Raw genomic sequence first — 18,718 nt, forward strand, 5'->3', positions numbered from 1 at the left:
TGAATGGGCCTGGAAATATTTTTTTACAGTTGTAAAAGATAAACCAGTATGTGTCGTCTGCAATGAAACTGTAACAGTCTTCAAAGAATATAACATTTCCCGTAAATTTCACATCTAAGCATAAGAATTCCAATTACGATTCAATGTCCGAATATGAAAGAAAACAAAATGCTTTGTAAAAACTTTTCAGGCCAAAACAAAGTCTTTGTAAAAACTTTTCAGGCCGACAAAATTTTTCCAAGAAGGAAAATGGTATCCAGATTTCAAGATTTCAGTGCCATTGAAACAGAATTGGATATTTTTACCATCCCTTTCAACATAAACTGTGAAGCAGGGAGGTCAGATTTGTAGCTTGAATTAATTGAGTTGCAATCTAACAATCATCTCAAGCAGTTGTTTCTAAATAAGCCAAAGTTAGAGTTTTACAAATCATTATCGAAAGTAAATTTCTGGAATTTAATATCTCACACCCAGAAAATCAGTGCTATGTTTGCTTCATCTTATATATGTGAACAAGTGTTTTCAATTATGAACCTTGGAAATAAATTATTTCAGAAGTCGACTGACAGATGAGCATTTAGCCTCGTTCCTTAGAATCAGTACATCTCACTTCGAATCTCAATATAAGGAACTTTTAAAAATGAAATCGTAATTTCATTCATCCCATTAGCATATTTAAATTGTAATACTTGTATACTGTTTTTAAAATTTTAGAAAAATTTATCTTGGCCCGCCAAACGTTTTTCTTTTTCGATTTTTGGCCCGCTACCGAAAATTTTTGCCCATCCCTGCTCTAAACTATCCATAAACAGATTCCAAATGACGACGCATTTTAGTTGAAGGGGGGGGGGCGAATAGAGCTGTTTGAGAGAACTTATTACATAATATATAACATGTTGAAGATTACTGTTATTTATTGTTCATGAATCCTAAAGGACATATAACCTCCATCATATTTCCCAATTTTTTAGCTACTGCTGTGGTTTGATTACTTCTAGAACCATAACTTGCCTAACTTCTTTTGGCAATTTGTATCACTCTGATCATTAGCTTCATTATCTTTAGCAAAAGAGCTAGTTATTGGGTCTGAAGCAGGAGCAACAAGTCCTGCAGTAGAACGCTCCACAGTTCCTTTTTATAAGCCACTTGTCCATCTTGCTACAAAATATCGAAAACGGTGTTAAAACAAAAAAATACAGGGATGTAGTGCACTCGTTGATATAGTTCGCTCGGTGATTCACCAAGCAAGCATTAACATCTGCTACGGATCACATGATAGGAAAATATTTCATTCGGGAAATGCGAGTGATGAAATGTAACCGCAATTTTGATTATTTAAATAAGCGAATAAATGCTTGTCTGATTTCCTGGTTGCATTTCCTTCTAATTTACATTATGATCTGTGATACATTATGTTTTTTACTTCGAAACTTATGAAACAGTATGTGCAATTTGATATTATAAGAACAAATAAAATTTAAAAGTAAGCAAAAAGTTTAGAAAAACACTTCAAATCAATTTAATATTGTATGAGACCTACTACATCCACGAGTGATTATTATGCCCGGCTACTGGCACCACACTTTTATATCCAAGTACGCGGGATTCCCCTGTATTTCTTGATTTGTGGTATTCACCATGTAAAGCGATCAATAAAGAAATGAACCAGGGAATCACCCATATCAGGATTCCGGGCGATTTTCCAACGTGGCATCTATAATATACTAAATATTTTCCACACGGTGCCATTACAACTCGCAATGACGGACTGTTTGTTGCATCTGTATCGACCATCCAGATTAGTAAGTGAAAGTTGTAGTTCTTATTCTACTTTTTTTTTTTTTTTTTTTTAATTTTCGTTTCAGACGTTATTTTTTATTGCTTCTTTTTAAGTTACTTTCTTGAATCTTATGAAAGAAAAAAGCATGTAAATTTCTTGAAACCCTTGAGTGATCTACAGAGAATATTAGGGTTGCGTGGTACACAGTTTAAGAAACACTGATTTAAAGTAATTTTTGAAGAAGTCTCAACGAACCCGTAGCTCCGAACAGTATAATGTACAACGAATAAGAAACGGAATATCACTAACCTCTGTGCAAAGAAGTACAGCAGAATAAGGAGCCCCGAATCCATTAAACCTTTGACAAACAAGGATGCATATCTATTGTCTTTCAGCGCAGGAAGCTCCGTTGGATATGCTTCGGATTCTAGAGATACAATAAACCTATATGACAAATAAATAACATTTACTTATAGGTATGTATAGAGAGTAATCATATTTTACCAATATTTTATGACTTATAAATATATTGCATATAATGTAATTGAAAGTAAATTTGTTCTGATACCATATCGTTATGCTCGAAAACTTTTGCAAGAAAGGTACAGACAAATACTATCATACAATAAATTAGTGTAAAGAAGAACTTTTGTAAGATTCCAAGAAAAACGAAAAAAATACGTACTTTATATCTTGCAGGTGGGATTTGTGGTCTGCCAAACACGTAAGCTCTCTTCCAGTTGAGCTGCGAAATTAATGTCTACCCACTTTCTTTCAATTCTTTTGTTCAGTTTTCAACGCAATTTTTCATTTATATAATTTAAACTCAAAATTCAAGAAATCATTTTTCCAGATCTTATGAAGCGTAAGCGGGGCTTTTAATTCCCACTTTTTCTTTCCTTTTTACACTTCAAAATTTCCCAGATGAATTGTTTTTAATACTTAAAAGAGTTTTAAGGTGTGTTGATATTCACAATCACTCCCAATACGAAAACGTATTGACAGTTTATGTAACACAGATTTTTTTCCTTTATCTTTTTCAGATTTCTACTGTGCATGTTGCCCACCATTACGTCAAAAAGGATAACTTAAAAACAATATGCTTTTTTGAATGGCACTTTGATTCTTTCAAACTTTTACCATTTTACATTTAAAAAAGACACAGAGAAAAGAACCACTAGACATTTTAAAACAGAAATCATCATCATTAGTATTTATTTGTAGCCGAACTTAAATTACCATTATTCATCCGTTCGCTTAATGTCTATCAGTCGGCGAACAGATAGCTGACTAGTTTATTAAATACGGAATTAAAGCAGTCGTTTTTCATGTTTCTAGATACGAGTTGTTAGTGTTAATAATTTTTAGTCCAAAGGAGCAATTTGCCCAGAAGTGCTATTAATTTCGTTTTGGCATTTTGCGTTTGTTCAATATAAACGGAGTTTCTCTTTTCAGATTGTTGCCACCAAATAGTAGAACCCTGCATTAAATAATGAGCTTGCATGGATGTATTTATGTGTCTCGCATTGTGAAAAAAACCTAGAGCCATCCAAGTTTGAATAACGTAGTATTCCACTCAAATATGGGCATCTGTAAACCCAAATATGAAATTTGTCTTATTATATATATAAATTATTTATTTCTAAATATGAAATTTGTCTTTGTAAAACTTTAACTAATGTTTGATTAAAAAATTCCATGATTTCAAAGCGAGCAATGGCAACATTGTTCGAGGGGGAAAAAAAAAGGATTTTTATCTCTAGCACGCGAGATTGTACATCGGAAATTCTACAGATATTCTATTTTCACATTATTTTGCGATATTGCTGTTGAATTGAATTTCATGGTTTAAGTGCAATGAACATGATATTTCATAAATAAAGGTAGCACACAAAACGCTCCTTTGGGCGTAATTATAAAATCTGAAAGCTATCAAATTTATTAATTTATAATTGGCAGGTTAAAAGTGAATGTTTTTTAATCATAAAATTTGTTACGGATTTCCAGGAGTAGGGAATGACAACACTAAATATTCTCATTTTCAAGGAATTCGATTTTATTTAAAATATTAGATTATTGCTATCATATCAAAATGAGCATAAAAACGCATGGAAAACTAACTACGCTTTGTTTGGAGAACTAAAACGTGAATCGCTTTTTTCATAATCAACAAAGGAATCATTAAAGTTAGCTTTTTATTCATACTTATTACCTATTTAGTGAATATAAAAGATAAACTTGAAATTTTTCAGCTTGAACTCGAATCATATGATACATTAAATTTCATCTAAGAAGTCACGATGCGTAATTCTACAGGTAAAAAAGATTTAATATGATTATTAGTGGAATCTACACAGATAAAAGATGTGTGAAATGTAATTCGAATTTTAGCGCAGTAACTACTTTTCAAAAGGTAATAGGAGCAACTATTAAAAAAAAAAATTACGTGGACACAACGTGACTTATACGGCGTACTAAATTATACACATTTCTTGCTGCATATCATTCAAACTTATTTTCCTGAGTTATTCTAACTTGAATAACTAATCCATCGAAACAAATTGAAAATGACATAAAAATTGCAAATTTTAAGTTAAATATCAAGACCAATTTTCGTTATACGGGAGTTAAACTTCTTAATTTTATTTTTTCATAACAAGTGCAAAACTTTCCTTAATATAAGTATCGGACCCGGGAGACCACATTAAAAGTTAGATTTTGTTATCCGTCCAAAATTATTTTTTCTCTTTTTAAATTTGACATTGCCAAAACATGAATATTTTCATCGTTTAAAAGACTTCTGTAATTGCAAGTATATGACTACGACCATGGACTGCGAAAATAAAGGCCGGGTAAGAACTTTAAGGGGTTGAATACGCGTTTGGGATTACGGATTGCAATCGAAAGGAGAGGTGCACAACCAGTCCTAAATGCAAAATTTCAACGTTTTACGGATAATAGTTTTTGAGTTATGCGCGATACGTGCAGAAGTCACGAAAAATTCCGTTTTGAATCTATTTTGTTCAAAAGAGTCTTTTATGCTGTCCGTACATACAGGTATCCCTCAAGAGAAAAAAAAAAAAAAAAAAAAAAATCAAATGGATTCTGGAATGGTCAAAATGGATATTTCCGGTGAAATATGCTACCCGGTATTGTTCGCGATTACAGTACTTCCTTTACTTAATACAAGGAGGTAAAAATTTGAACTATTTTCTCTTCTAGTTACGGGACTGAATAAAATAAACTCTTAAAAGGCTAACAACTTGGCTATGTCAGAATCAGTTGAGATTTGGGAAATGAAAGTTGATAAAACTGCCGTGAACATTTTATTCACATTTATACTTCCTAGATGAGGAACTAATAGTGTATGAGAAACCATTATAAAAAGGAAGTTTTGCAAACATGGAAAGGACAGGAGTAAGAGCTGGAAAGTAATAACAAAGATTTAAAGAACGGGGAGTCAGTTACAGTAATTGTATACGATTTTGATAAGCTTTCTCAATTCTCGACTGATTTTAAGGCTTCTATGAGAACTCATTGTTCTTTTCTACCCTCTGTGACCTTCACATACACTGCCATTCAATTGTGTACGTGTTGAAGATAAGGAGAAATACAAAACAGATACGCAACATTAAAAAAAAAAAAAAAAAAAAAAAAAAAAAGTTTTTATTTTTATTTTCATAAATCAAAAACTTCAAATGGGTTTATTGCAGGAATGTGTATTGTTACCTGCACTCACATCGTGATCCTCTACTATATAGTATGTGTTATAAGAAACTGCGTTTCAAGGGAAATCAGCGTGAAATTGAAGGATATATAGTTTATACGTCTTTGAACGGACCATTCGCAAAGTAATGAGAAAGACGTACAAACGAAATTTTAATTTATGATGTGAAAAACATACATATAGTATATTAGCTGCACAATTTTGATATTTCTAACCTACTTATGACATAGCATAATTTTATTATCGTACTTTCAATTTTTTAAAAAATATTAAATATGTTCAAACAAATTTAAACACATTGGTCGATATGGTCGCACCGTCACCTATATGCGTAAAAGCATTCCTCACTATGGAATAATTACATTCTTTTAAAAGCCCAATTAACACTCCCCGAATAGGCAAAATAAATATTACTCTAGCTTAGTTTTATAGTTCAAACAGTAGTATTATCGATTACGCAGGACTGACTGATCTTTTTAGAATTAATTCATGTGGGATCATTAGCGGTGATTTCAAAGCTAAATATGTTAACTGGAACCCATGTGTTCTAATCGCAGAAACAGAGAAATTTTTGACGTCGTACAAGCTAAGCATTGCATTGGAATTACACTAAACCAACCTACTCATTATCATTACAATATTTCTACAATAACTGACGTTTTCCTTTTAAAAACTATTTCATGTTTGATTGAAATACTTTCAACATTTTCATCTGATCGTAATACGGTCTGCCTTCAAATTGAACCTCATTGTTTTTTACCACCAATCTACGAAAGCACTAACACCCCCAACTGGAAAAACTTCATCATAAATATTATCGGAAATTAAAGGAAATTATTAAAGGAAATTCTAAAGTTAGCAACGTGAAATTCTAACAAAAACCGTTAATGATGCAATAGGTTTTTCCTTTACACATTTTAAACAGTGTCTTAGTAAAAGATAACTCCACGTATGGACATTTCACTTAAATTACGCATGAAACATATACCTATTGCCGCCCAGACAGTATAGTGGCTACGGGAGCCTATTGCGGCACCGAATGGCCCAGGTTCAAATCCCGGAGAAGGCATGGATGTTTGTAAATGTATAGTGGCTTTGCGGCATGGGAGAGAACACTCTAAATATATGGCTAGCAGAAAATCTTCTCGTGCAGATTGGTGGTAGAGGTTTTTGGAGACCATTTGATCACGCCCTGGGGTGCTCTCTTTCAAAATTGGAGTGGAAATAGATATCTAACGTCCTTGAGGCTTTGGTAACCATTTTCCCATGAAATTCATCGACAGGACAACAACATATACATATTCCCCACTTTATGGCATGACCAGTCTTGGTTTCGGAGACACTTGCAGACGCCCTAGAAACAAGACAGCCATATAATTTCGTTATTGAAAAAAATGTTATCAACTTTTATGGAAAAAAAATTAAATCTTTCGCGAGATATTAGATTACAATCTGAAAATTTTCAATTACAACAGTCCTTTCACTTTTTTGTTCATAAAACATTGAAGGCCCTTGCTTCGCCTGGACTCAGTGATTCCAAACATGCAAGTTTTACTAAGATTCAAACTTTTGCTTCTAGAATACTTATTAGAGGGCATATCGAAGATTGATGCTTGTGTTTGTTTTCTTAAACGTTAATGTCAGCAGTTTTGGATAGAGACTCTAGTAACTTTCAGTTCCTTTTTAAAAATAAATGTATTTTGATTGCAGTCATAAACGTAATGCCGGCATAGAAGCTGGATAACTGAAAACTAATATAATTTCTATTTACACCAAACTTCACGTCAAGAAAGAATTCTCGTTGTGAAATAAGAAAGAATTCGCATCATACTTAAATAAAATTAGTGTAAACTTACCACATATAATAAAGGATGAATGTGTACCTCCTGATCTTTGCCGAGCAGACCACCGTTTCTAAACTGTGCTGCGATCCCGTAGCATAAGACTTAATGGTTTTACATAGGTTCAAAAGCTGTAGTCGAAAATTGTGGGGTAACAGAGATTTGTTGAAACGTGCAAATCGTAGCACTTGTTTTTCAGCTTCGTGAGCATATCCTTCAGCCAGAAGCCAAGGCAAAGATCGTGGAATCAACCTAAAAAATAAAACGGTGCACAGTAGAAGGTTAATGCTATTTCCACTTAATAAACCTACTTTATTCCTTCGCTTAAATTTTGCTTAGCTATGATACGATTTATTCTTTTTTCCTAAAAACACAAAATTAATCCTTAAGAAATTGCTTATACATACACATTACATACACAATTCTTAATATCATTTCAATTATATATATCTAATTTCCTGTATTTATAATTAACGATTACATTATATTTATACTATTTATAAAGAGACCATATTTAGGAGTAATTTTCTAGAACCCTGCGAACGAGCTGGCTGCATGGTCGTTTCCGTGGTTTCCACATGTGTAACATATATACGAGCCAGTTTCCCGTAGAAAGTCCTCTACGAAGGCATTCCTTGCCTTAGACAGATAGCCCTCGAGTGCTTTGCCGTAATTAAGTAATCCAAATCCAATCTAAAACATATCTCTAAATTTAGTTCCTTCAGAACTCGTTTGAGCATTTTTCAGTTTTGTAACTTATTGTTGTTTTAAAAATTGTTCAGATATCCGCTCTCTCGCATTTCAAACGTGCAGTGACATAAGCCAAATATGCAGATGGACAGGTCCATCGATATTCACCCCAAGAGTCCGATGATTGTCGCCTTAACATCGTTACCACGGTTACAAAGTAGTTAGTGATTTCTTTGGTAACTATGGCAGCGAGCAGGAAATTAAAAACTGATAAATAATTTGCTGCATTATAGAGTTAGTCATGTTCCTTACAATTTCAGCAGAGAAAGAAACATTCATCAGAAGGGAGCGAGTGAAAATGAGAATGTTTAAGCTTTTGTGAAACTTCTGTGGCTGTGGGTTTTGCAGTTGAGATACAATTATTAAGTACCGTGGGCTTGTAAAGCACATTGAAACTAACAACGTATTACTAGAGTTCCATATAAAGCTATTATAAATACGTTTGCGAAGAAGTGTGTTGAAATAGCTAACTTTGATAGCATTAACCTTTTGGTGGTCATTCATCATTGAATGAAGATGATATCAAGAAGATATTTGAAAGTATTTCTTCTGACGAAGATATTTGCAAATGCAAAAAATGGGTAATTGAAATTTCAATTCAAGAGTAGGTGATTAGAATAATAGCAAAGTGAATAAGATTTTAGGAATTGCCATCATTTATTGTACCAAAAAATGCAGCAAAATTATGTGTGTATTTCTGAACCTGATAGCTCTAGAAAAGTATGATGTATGGTGGTTTCGCAAGAGGGCAGAGGACACTTGATCTAGGAAATGGCCATTAAAAATTTCATTGCAACTGCTACAGGCAGCACTATTCTTGTGGCTGATATCAAAACGAATAAACAGCTGAGGGCATTTATGAACAACTGAAACCATATGCTTACTTTTCAATTTTAATTAGTTTTGCATACCATTGATTGTAGCTGGCGGTGTCTCACATTTTGCACGGTTCCTCACTACTTAAGCGTTAACCAGTAAAACAAACAGATGATTTATCGTCCTGTCGAAACTTCAGAGTATAGTAGCATGATCTAAGATGAGGGTATAAAACAAATCCCTTTGCTTACAAGTCAGTTAACGGTTCCATAAACTGAGAAAAGTAATAGAACATCAAGTCTTCGCAGCTCGTGCGAAATCTCGTGTCAGACGACTAAAATACTTGTATTAAATACAAAGTAACAATCGTTTAACTAAGCTTTATCTCAGGCCTCAGTATTCTCACGAAGCAATTACCGCAAGCGAAGCTAAATCTGATTAAGAGAGAGAGTAACGCCCAGCGATAACTGACAAAGACTCACTTTTCGAACTCAAGAACTCCGCGTTTACATATATTAAATAATTTGCAACCTGCTGGAAGTTGACTAAAATAGAAATGAAAGTACAGGTAAAATAATAAGGCAACTGGTTGATTAACGCAAAACTCTACAACTTAAGCAGATTTTTTCCCAAGAAACTTAAAACATTTTCATTGCTGAAATGCAAATGCTGCTTTTTCGTATTCTTCTTTGAGATGGATAATATTGTTGCGAAATGCCCAGCGGCTACGCGGTGAAATAGCTTACCTGTAAAGCGGGCATAATTTTGCAGAAAGTGGCAAGGAAAGACAGGGTTGACAGATTTGGGGTGAAATCGCGCATTTGGTGACAAAATTGGCGATGTGTCGTAACATTCTAGAACACATTTTAGCGGTTTTTCTCGAGAATGTTCTCGAAGGTAGGTTAAAGCTATATATGCCCTTCCTTTCCTGGGAGAGAGTAGTGTCTTGAGATCAGAGATTAGCTTGAGAATGATCTACAGAGTAGGTCGGGAGTTGTACTTTAGTGCCTTTCAAGAAGCTGTCCTCATCGTTGTAGCCTGAAGGCTGTGTTGCGGATTGTTTCAGCGTGTTTATCGTAGTTTTTCGACAACTGTAAACGTGTCTTTGGAAGTGTTCTGTGTCCTACTGGTGAACAAATTGTGTTTTAATTCTTCATCAAGTGTTATCATCAACTGCTCTAAATCCACGGACCCGTAGAACGCAACAATATACAATGAAGCTTTACCAAATTATTTACGATGATGGTACTCTTCTCTTGGGACACTAGAAGCAACTATACTCTCTGGATCCCTACTTAATCTGGATCTTTGATACATATCTCGTTCTCTGCTTAAACTGCGGTACATATCACTCTCAGAAACAGAACTAAAAACTCAGAAGTCATGAGTGGAACTGAGAAGTTTAACAAATCTTAAAACTTGTAGAAGATGCACAGAAAAAAAATTAAGCTGTCGTACATTCTTAGAACACTTCATAGTGTGTTATACCAAAATTTACAGAATGTATAGAAACTTCAATAGAAGTGAGCAAATCCGGAAGCATTCCGTGTTTTATTGGCTCACACTTTTAACGATCAGTAAAAAATAAAACTGAATTAAGTATTCATACCTCAAGAATGGAAGGTGCTTTTTAAATTTTTCTTGCAGATATTTAGAATGGGCAGAAATAAAAATGAATTACTTATATTTTGTTACAAAGGAGTGATTGTCTATTCAATATAGAATTCTTTTGAAGTTAACTTTGAGATATATAATTTACATTTACGTTTTATTGTTTTTTAGGTAATGCTGTTAATATTACACCAGAAAAAAATAAAATTTATTTGCTGTTTGAAAGCGAATAAATACCAACAAGTTTCAAAACTGATGATGATTCAAGTAATCAGTCACATTCTACTCTCATTAAATTACCAGTAGAGTAATTTTAGTGACTCAATAGCTTTCTATGTAGCCTATGTAATTAACATTATTAAGTTATTAAAAGGAAATAGTAATCAGAAATATTTTTAAGCGGAAATCGGAAAAGAGAAAAAAATTAAATCTAGTTCATATATTGCATTAATTTTCAAATGTTAGTGTGATTTGTTATAAAGCATATTTATTATAAATTATTTATAATTAGAATTTAAGGCAAGTTATAACAGTTTTTCGGAAAGAAATTTATTAAATTTTTTTAATATTTATATTTTGCATTTTGCTAAATATTTATACCCAATAAAAATTTAGCCCGTTCCGTCAGCTAAGGCTTTTGTATGAAATTTAAGCAAAAATTAAATTAGTTTTAATTGTTTTACTTACCAAAAGTAGCCCAAGCAAACAATACCAGGAGCTGATATTGCGAGCTGAATGTACCTCCAGTTTTTTATGAGCCATGACACGATAGCTAAAATGATAATCCCCAAAGGTGTCACGAAACACAAACATACAGTTGATTTTAGATGATAAGGGAAAGACACTGTTTCCAACAGCAATATGAAGGAAATGCATTGGATCGCCTAGAATATGAAGAGAAAATGGTTTTATAATATCTGAAATTTAAAAACGACAATCACTCATAAGTTGCAAAATGCACACCAGACGAGAATAGAACAAAACATAATGACAAATACGACTTAAAATGCGCTCTTTTCTTACTTTCTTTTACGAAGTAAACGAAGTACTGTAAGGGCGAAAATTGTCAGGTATCATATATTTCAACAGAAATACCAATTTTTATAGTTCCTGAATCCGTTTGGACGATTTGTTGCTTGACGTCCATACACACGGACAGAATAAAGGACTTTTTTTTTTTCCAAACAGATTGTAAAATGGATTTAAAAGGGATTTTTTTTTGTCCACAATGTACGTAGCAAAACTCAAAAACGATTAGCCGTAGAACGCTGAAACTGTGTACATGGGACTGCTGTTAACTATCGTTGTGTATTTCCCTTTTTTCATCGCAATCTACAGTACCAAACGTATGAATTATTTTGTTGTACATAACTTGATATTAGATTACAGCTTGATTCGAAAAAGCACCAATTCTCTTTTTAGTCATGGCCGAGGAAACTTTTGCCCGGATGACTGAAAACTGCTGTGTAGTGGAAAACTGGATGGAGTTTTAGAAGAAGCACACCAACTTGGTAGTTAAACATTATTTATTTCTGGATGATGAACTCCATACCTCATTATCTTTTGAATTTGTGGAAAACCAGGGATACTAACCCCCCTTCCACATTTCTAGATATGTAACTGCATCTCAAATAGAGGAGAATAACTAGCAGAGGCTAAGCGACACATTCGCAGCAGGAAGGTGAAATGGCAAAAAAGAATGCTTAGTTAGGTGCAGTACTTTTATGAGCTTGGAAAGTCTTTGTTTTAGTTCTGGATTGCGATCGGGCAAACGTTTACAGCAATGCGGATACTGCAGGGAAGGCAGCATGTCACATTTCCTAACAGGACATGCACTGTACAAAGCCTATCTGCATAGGTTTGGTCTATCTAACACAGACATTTGCGACTCCAGACCACTATTACTTTGAATGCCGCCTAACGGCGAAGTTCCATCTAAAAAAACCAGCACCCATGTTTCGCGCAGCGTGGTGGAATAATATTCAAAATAACAATGTTGCTCTATCGCAACTTCATGTTATCACTACCTACTGCGCTGCAAAAACGAAGTAACCTAGAACAGCTCTCATCACAGTCATTCCCCAAATAACTAAATTACTGTTTCAGCTCCTGTAATATAAGTATTTAATTTATATATATATATATATATATATATATATATATAATTTATTTCCTAAACAGTATTGATTAATTGATTATATTATCTCCTAAGTTTAATTAAAGTAGAATTATTTTAAAAGTGTGCATAAGGAGGCTGCTAACCTTCAATACAGTAAAGTTTTTGTATAAGAACTTTAAAACTTAAAAAGGTTGGAGATAATATATAAAGTGGGTACATTAGGTAAGAGATAAATAGCGCTAATAGCTGCTATTTAGCATATCAAATGTTGTATGAACTTAAATCCATTTAGTGCGAATACAAGTTATTATTACTTGCGCAATTGCTGCAAAGTTAGTTAATAATAATTTATTTCGTAAACAGTATTGATTAATTGATTATATTATCTCCTAAGTTTAATTAAAGTAGAATTATTTTAAAAGTGTGCATAAGGAGGCTGCTAACCTTCAATACAGTAAAGTTTTTGTATAAGAACTTTAAAACTTAAAAAGGTGGGAGATAATATATAAAGTGGGTACATTAGGTAAGAGATAAATAGCGCTAATAGCTGCTATTTAGCATATCAAATGTTGTATGAACTTAAATCCATTTAGTGCGAATACAAGTTATTATTACTTGCGCAATTGCTGCAAAGTTAGTTAATAATAATTTATTTCCTAAACAGTATTGATTAATTGATTATATTATATCCTAAGTTTAATTAGAATTATTTTAAAAGTGTGCATAAGGAGGCTGCTAACCTTCAATACAGTAAAGTTTTTGTATAAGAAGTTTAAAACTTAAAAAGGTGGGAGATAATATATAAAGTGGGTACATTAGGTAAGAGATAAATAGCGCTAATAGCTGCTATTTAGCATATCAAATGGTGTATGAACTTAAATCCATTTAGTGCGAATACAAGTTATTATTACTTGCGCAATTGCTGCAAAGTTAGTTAATAATAATTTATTTCCTAAACAGTATTGATTAATTGATTATATTATATCCTAAGTTTAATTAGAATTATTTTAAAAGTGTGCATAAGGAGGCTGCTAACCTTCAATACAGTAAAGTTTTTGTATAAGAACTTTAAAACTTAAAAAGGTTGGAGATAATATATAAAGTGGGTACATTAGGTAAGAGATAAAAAGCGCTAATAGCTGCTATTTAGCATATCAAATGCTTAAATCCATTTAGTGCGAATACAAGTTATTATTACTTGCGCAATTGCTGCAAAGTTAGTTAATAATAATTTATTTCCTAAACAGTATTGATTAATTGATTATATTATCTCCTAAGTTTAATTAAAGTAGAATTATTTTAAAAGTGTGCATAAGGAGGCTGCTAACCTTCAATACAGTAAAGTTTTTGTATAAGAACTTTAAAACTTAAAAAGGTTGGAGATAATATATAAAGTGGGTATATATATATATATATATATATATTACATATATGTAGTTATTTAACTTTTTTGTTATAAAAATCTTTGTTTCTTGACATATACAAATATTTGTACTCATCCGGTGTAATACATTGTTCATACAGTTATCTAACTTTATACACCACTTCTAGTATTCGTTTAATGCACTGCCAAATGCATATATGTGTATATATACAATATAATTTCACTTATATATAGTATTGATTTATGTTGTAAGAGTGTTCATATGTAATACTGTGCTATTCAAAATATCTTGTAACAAAAGAAAATAATATGTACTGAACAACAGGCCTTGTATGCCTGTAACTGATTGATGTATGTAACTGATTTCCGCAGAAATGACGGTCAATTCCGTACGGCAAGAACTAGGACGGATGTCATCTTCGCGGTATAAAGTCTTTGTGTTATTTTGCAAGACATAGTGATAATTCATTTAAAGTCTTAGAAATTTCGTACATTTGATGCTACCAAAGAACACGATACTTCACAAGGCTATTATTTAAAAGGCATTCGTTCCTCAAAAATGCAAATGTTATTTTGAAAAAACAGCCAGACAGCCATTAAAAAAACCTTTATTCAAAATACGTAAAATAAATTAAAGTTGTACGAAATAAAATTTGTGCCTTTCTTATTAAAAAAAATACTATGGCGCATATTTTGGCACTCATGAACAAAGCGCAAAATGCAAAGGGCAAATTTTGAACTTGAGCGGAGGAACAAAAGTCACGTGCTTTGCCGAAACGAACCGGGGATGTATTTTCATAATTTGCTGGTTTGTCATTTGGAAATGAGTGAAATGTTTAATTGTTTCACCCATTCCCGGCGATTTTTCGGCATCCTATAAAATTCCTAGGTATTCTATAGAATGCTGGATTTCATACTTTGTTGATAACATATATACCCAACAAACTTATCTTACTTAGAAATTCTTACTCGGCCTTTATTTGCGCAATCGTTGGTCGTAGTCATGTACTGCCAATTACAAAAGTGTTTTAAATGACGAAAGTTTTCACGTTTTGGCAATGCCAAATTAAAAAAAAATATTTTCGATAAGTAACGTAGTCTAACAACATACACAATTACAGTTTATATAAGTTGTTAGTCTATCAATAAGTATCTAAGAACATTTATTATCAGTTTACTGTTGTAAATATCTAACAATATTTAATTTCAGCTTATTGTTCTAAAAAGAATATTTAATAGGCTGTACAAGAAGGCATGTTGTGTCCATATAAGTCTTTTTTTCTTGCGGCAATGCCAACCGTTGTTGTTTTACTATTTATGCCGTACTTTGCCGGAAAGACTAATTTCTTTTCATTGGTTTGTAATACTGTTTCAAAACTGTGTATGAGATTATAACAGAATAGGTAGGGTAAATTTTATTGTTCGAAAATGTCCTTTTGAGGATGTCCAGCAGTAGAACTGGGCATCTTATTGAAACGGACGTTTTTCGAAGATGTAATAAAAATAACTAGCTTTCATAAGTATAAGACAATGATGCTATATAAAGTGTGAGATATAATCTGCAGCTGGCCTTGGAAAACATAACAGAGAATACTGGGCACTATTTTAGGGTTATAAGGCTAGATTTGTTTTTTCCGAGTCATATAATTTGATAAAATTTTTTTATCACTTTAATAAATAATTTGATTGATTATACATTGGCGAGAAAAATAAAAGAAACAATTATAAAAAGATGTTTTATCTTAATTCTGTTACATAAAATCTAATGAAAGATAGTTGGCAGCACAAGTTCAATACTTTCATGCAGCCCAATGGAATTCATCTTCGCTACAGAGACAGAGAAATATGCAAATTCTTGCACCCATCTTTCGGCACGTGAAGAAAAGATTGCAAGGGGTTGCTTCAAATTCTAAGGGCTATACAAGTAGCTGAGAGTTTAACATATCGTTGAGAAAGTATCTGATAGATTGGGAGAAAGGATGTGTGTTTGGGAGGATGGAAACAAGGCACACACTGACATAGATAACTAAGGAATTCAAATGTTATCATGTCAAGAATTTGGAAACACTAGCGACGTATGCAAACAACCATACCAATGCCGAAATGGTGTTACAACAAATTCTTAGAACCGTTATTTGCAACAATTTCTAAAGGAAATAGATAGTTCACATCAGCCTAGATTATATAGGAGTTCACTGCAGCCACAAGAACTCGATTGTGCAGATATACTGTGAGTGATAGGCCGCCTAAAAGAATGAAAAACTTGAATCATGTGACACTAAATCGAGCTGCAAAATGCGTCCGATTGCTTTGATACAGAGGTGATTGCGACTGGAGTGCCACGGACTGGAACTGAGATTTTTTTACTGATGAGTCTTGTATTTTGTCTAGAGAATTTCTAGACGTGCTACAGTCTAAAGGAAACAAAATACACCAAACACATGTAAGGCACGGTACAGAGATGATGGAATCATGATGTAGGTGGGCATCATTTTGAAAAGCCGCACTGATCTATACATTCTTGTCGAAGCAACTATGAATGCTGAAGTATGCAAAGATGAGGTTCCTGATCCTTATGTCAAGTCTTCAGGATTACAGTCGGTAATAACTTCCTCCTAATGGACGATATTGTTCTGCTCTATCGTTAATGACCGATTATATCAAAGGCGAAGGAATCCAGCGGATGGAGTGGCCGCATATTCTGTGAAATTAAATACAAAAGAACAGGTGTGGACGCACTAGAATACCGACTTGTATCACTGCAGCCTACATTTACATTTTTTACAGAAGACTCAAGGCACTGTTCATCATGAATTCACACTGAAAACATAGTGAATATAGTGAAAAGTCTAATATGCAGCATTGAAAATCACTGTAACGCTTGAATTTTAGTCAGAGCTGATACACACCTTATTAATTTTTTCTATGTACCTCTAAAATCTTTCAACACACATTTTTCCTACTCCACTTTATATCATATTTGCTACGCTTTTATTTAATTTTTTTTATCAATAGGCAGTTCTGAATATTGATATGTCGTGTATGGCAAAATAAAGATCTTGTACAAGTTTTATGTTCTTAGCTGGACATTATTCAATTAACATGAATTTTTAAAGTTTTTATTTCAGTTTTTCTTCCTAGTATTTTTTTTTTAAATTTCATAAATCTTGTATCTCCAAATAATATATGAATTGGAAAGCCCTTTGGAACTCGACGAGCCCTGGTAACTGCCAGACCCGCCATTCGCTTGATTCGTGTTAGAGCAGTGAAAAGGAACAGAGAGCATTTTGACTGTGCATCAAGGAAATCTCAGACATAAACTTCCCGCTTTTAAAATCGTATCTAGACTAAATGTAATTTGGACGAGTTAGCAGTGATATTAATGACAGTAAGCAGTGAAAGTTTTTTACAGTACGCTCCAGAGAGCTCTAACAAACTAAGATAATGGGCTGCTTAAAAGAACTCTGTAGCCATTACTATGTCAAAAGAAACTAACAGAAAAGGTAATTTATTTACCTACCGTTACCAAAACTCCTTGTACGGCATGACCAACTGCAAAGATCGTAAACAGCGAAAAGAAATGCAACGAGAGACCAAGGATGGTGTGAAAAAAAAGAGCTGCGAGCAAGTTGAATCTTCTTCCATAATGGTCCGCTAAAATTCCAAATAACAGTCCTCCAAGCATAGTTCCGACTGTGTACACATAGGGTAGGAGATTGATCAAGTATTCTCTTTCGCAAACGAGATTCCACTATATATTTTGAAAAAAAAAAAAAAAAAAAAATCATTTTATTAAAAAAGTTGTTTTACAGAAATGATACAATAAAAATAATCAATATTCACAGACTTTTAAAATGAGTTTAGGCACGAATATTTTAATTACATCAAACCGCAGTCTAGAAATGAGAAGTTGTTTAAAAATGATTACTTTAAACCTCAGCTTCTGTTTTATGTGTCAACTTCTGTTTGATTGAGTCAGAGCACTATGATTTGTTGTAAATTATTATCAACAAGCTGTCACAAAATAGTATGCAGAATAATTCTAGAATGGGTTAATATAAGTAGCATAAATTACTGAATGATAATAAGTGAGATTTCCTGTATATGTTTTCTCACAGCTTCAAACATAAAATTTCGCAGAAATGAAGGATTTGATTCAACATTCAGTATGTGGAGTCATAAATTATACATAATGAAGGAAAAAGAGTGAGAAACTAAGGTAATGAGTTGCTTTAAAACACTTTGTAACCATTACTGTGTCAAAAGACAACAGTTGACAGTTAAACTGCTGATGATGGACTTTTAACATCCATTGGCCCGCCGAACTAAGCTGTGCCATGACCTTCCTTAGAAAACTTTTAAGAACTTAGAAGTTTTTTTCCTCCCTCCTTCCAGTATGCCTTCGTGGTGTAACGGTAACACAGTCGGCGCGTATTCGAGAGGTCCAGGTTAGAGTCGCAGGAAGGGCATTGCACATTTTTCACGTCTCCAGCATCTATAAATCCTAATAACTCTACAAACTCTTCCACTCTGTTCTTCATTGCTTTGCCAGAGTTCTGCCCCAGTTGGTAATTTTAATAATCTTAAAGTAGCTATCGATACATTCCAACTATCGAGACCTTGGTCTTCCTCTAATTCATTTTCCCACGGGTTCATAGTAAACATTTTGAATATCCAAGGATAATATTCA

At 33.2% G+C, this 18,718-nt stretch overlaps 1 protein-coding gene across 3 annotated transcripts in view; it reads right to left on the minus strand.

Moving 5' to 3' along the window:
• Positions 1-18,718, minus strand: part of LOC118196051 (organic cation/carnitine transporter 2-like) — a 47,724-nt gene that overhangs the window by 16,997 nt on the left and 12,009 nt on the right. For all 3 annotated transcript variants that reach the window (XM_035367420.2, XM_035367421.2, XM_085817586.1), the window contains exons 3-6: positions 17,549-17,779; positions 11,213-11,409; positions 7,364-7,600; positions 2,090-2,224 (exon numbers count right to left, since the gene is read on the minus strand). In XM_035367420.2, the coding sequence (XP_035223311.1) occupies positions 2,090-2,224; positions 7,364-7,600; positions 11,213-11,409; positions 17,549-17,779 (800 nt within the window). The remainder of the gene's footprint in view (positions 1-2,089; positions 2,225-7,363; positions 7,601-11,212; positions 11,410-17,548; positions 17,780-18,718) is intronic.

Source organism: Stegodyphus dumicola, chromosome 5 (genome assembly GCF_044657685.1).
Source record: "Stegodyphus dumicola isolate Sdum_Otavi_A_Nest chromosome 5, ASM4465768v1".
In the NCBI taxonomy this organism is placed as follows: domain Eukaryota; kingdom Metazoa; phylum Arthropoda; class Arachnida; order Araneae; family Eresidae; genus Stegodyphus; species Stegodyphus dumicola.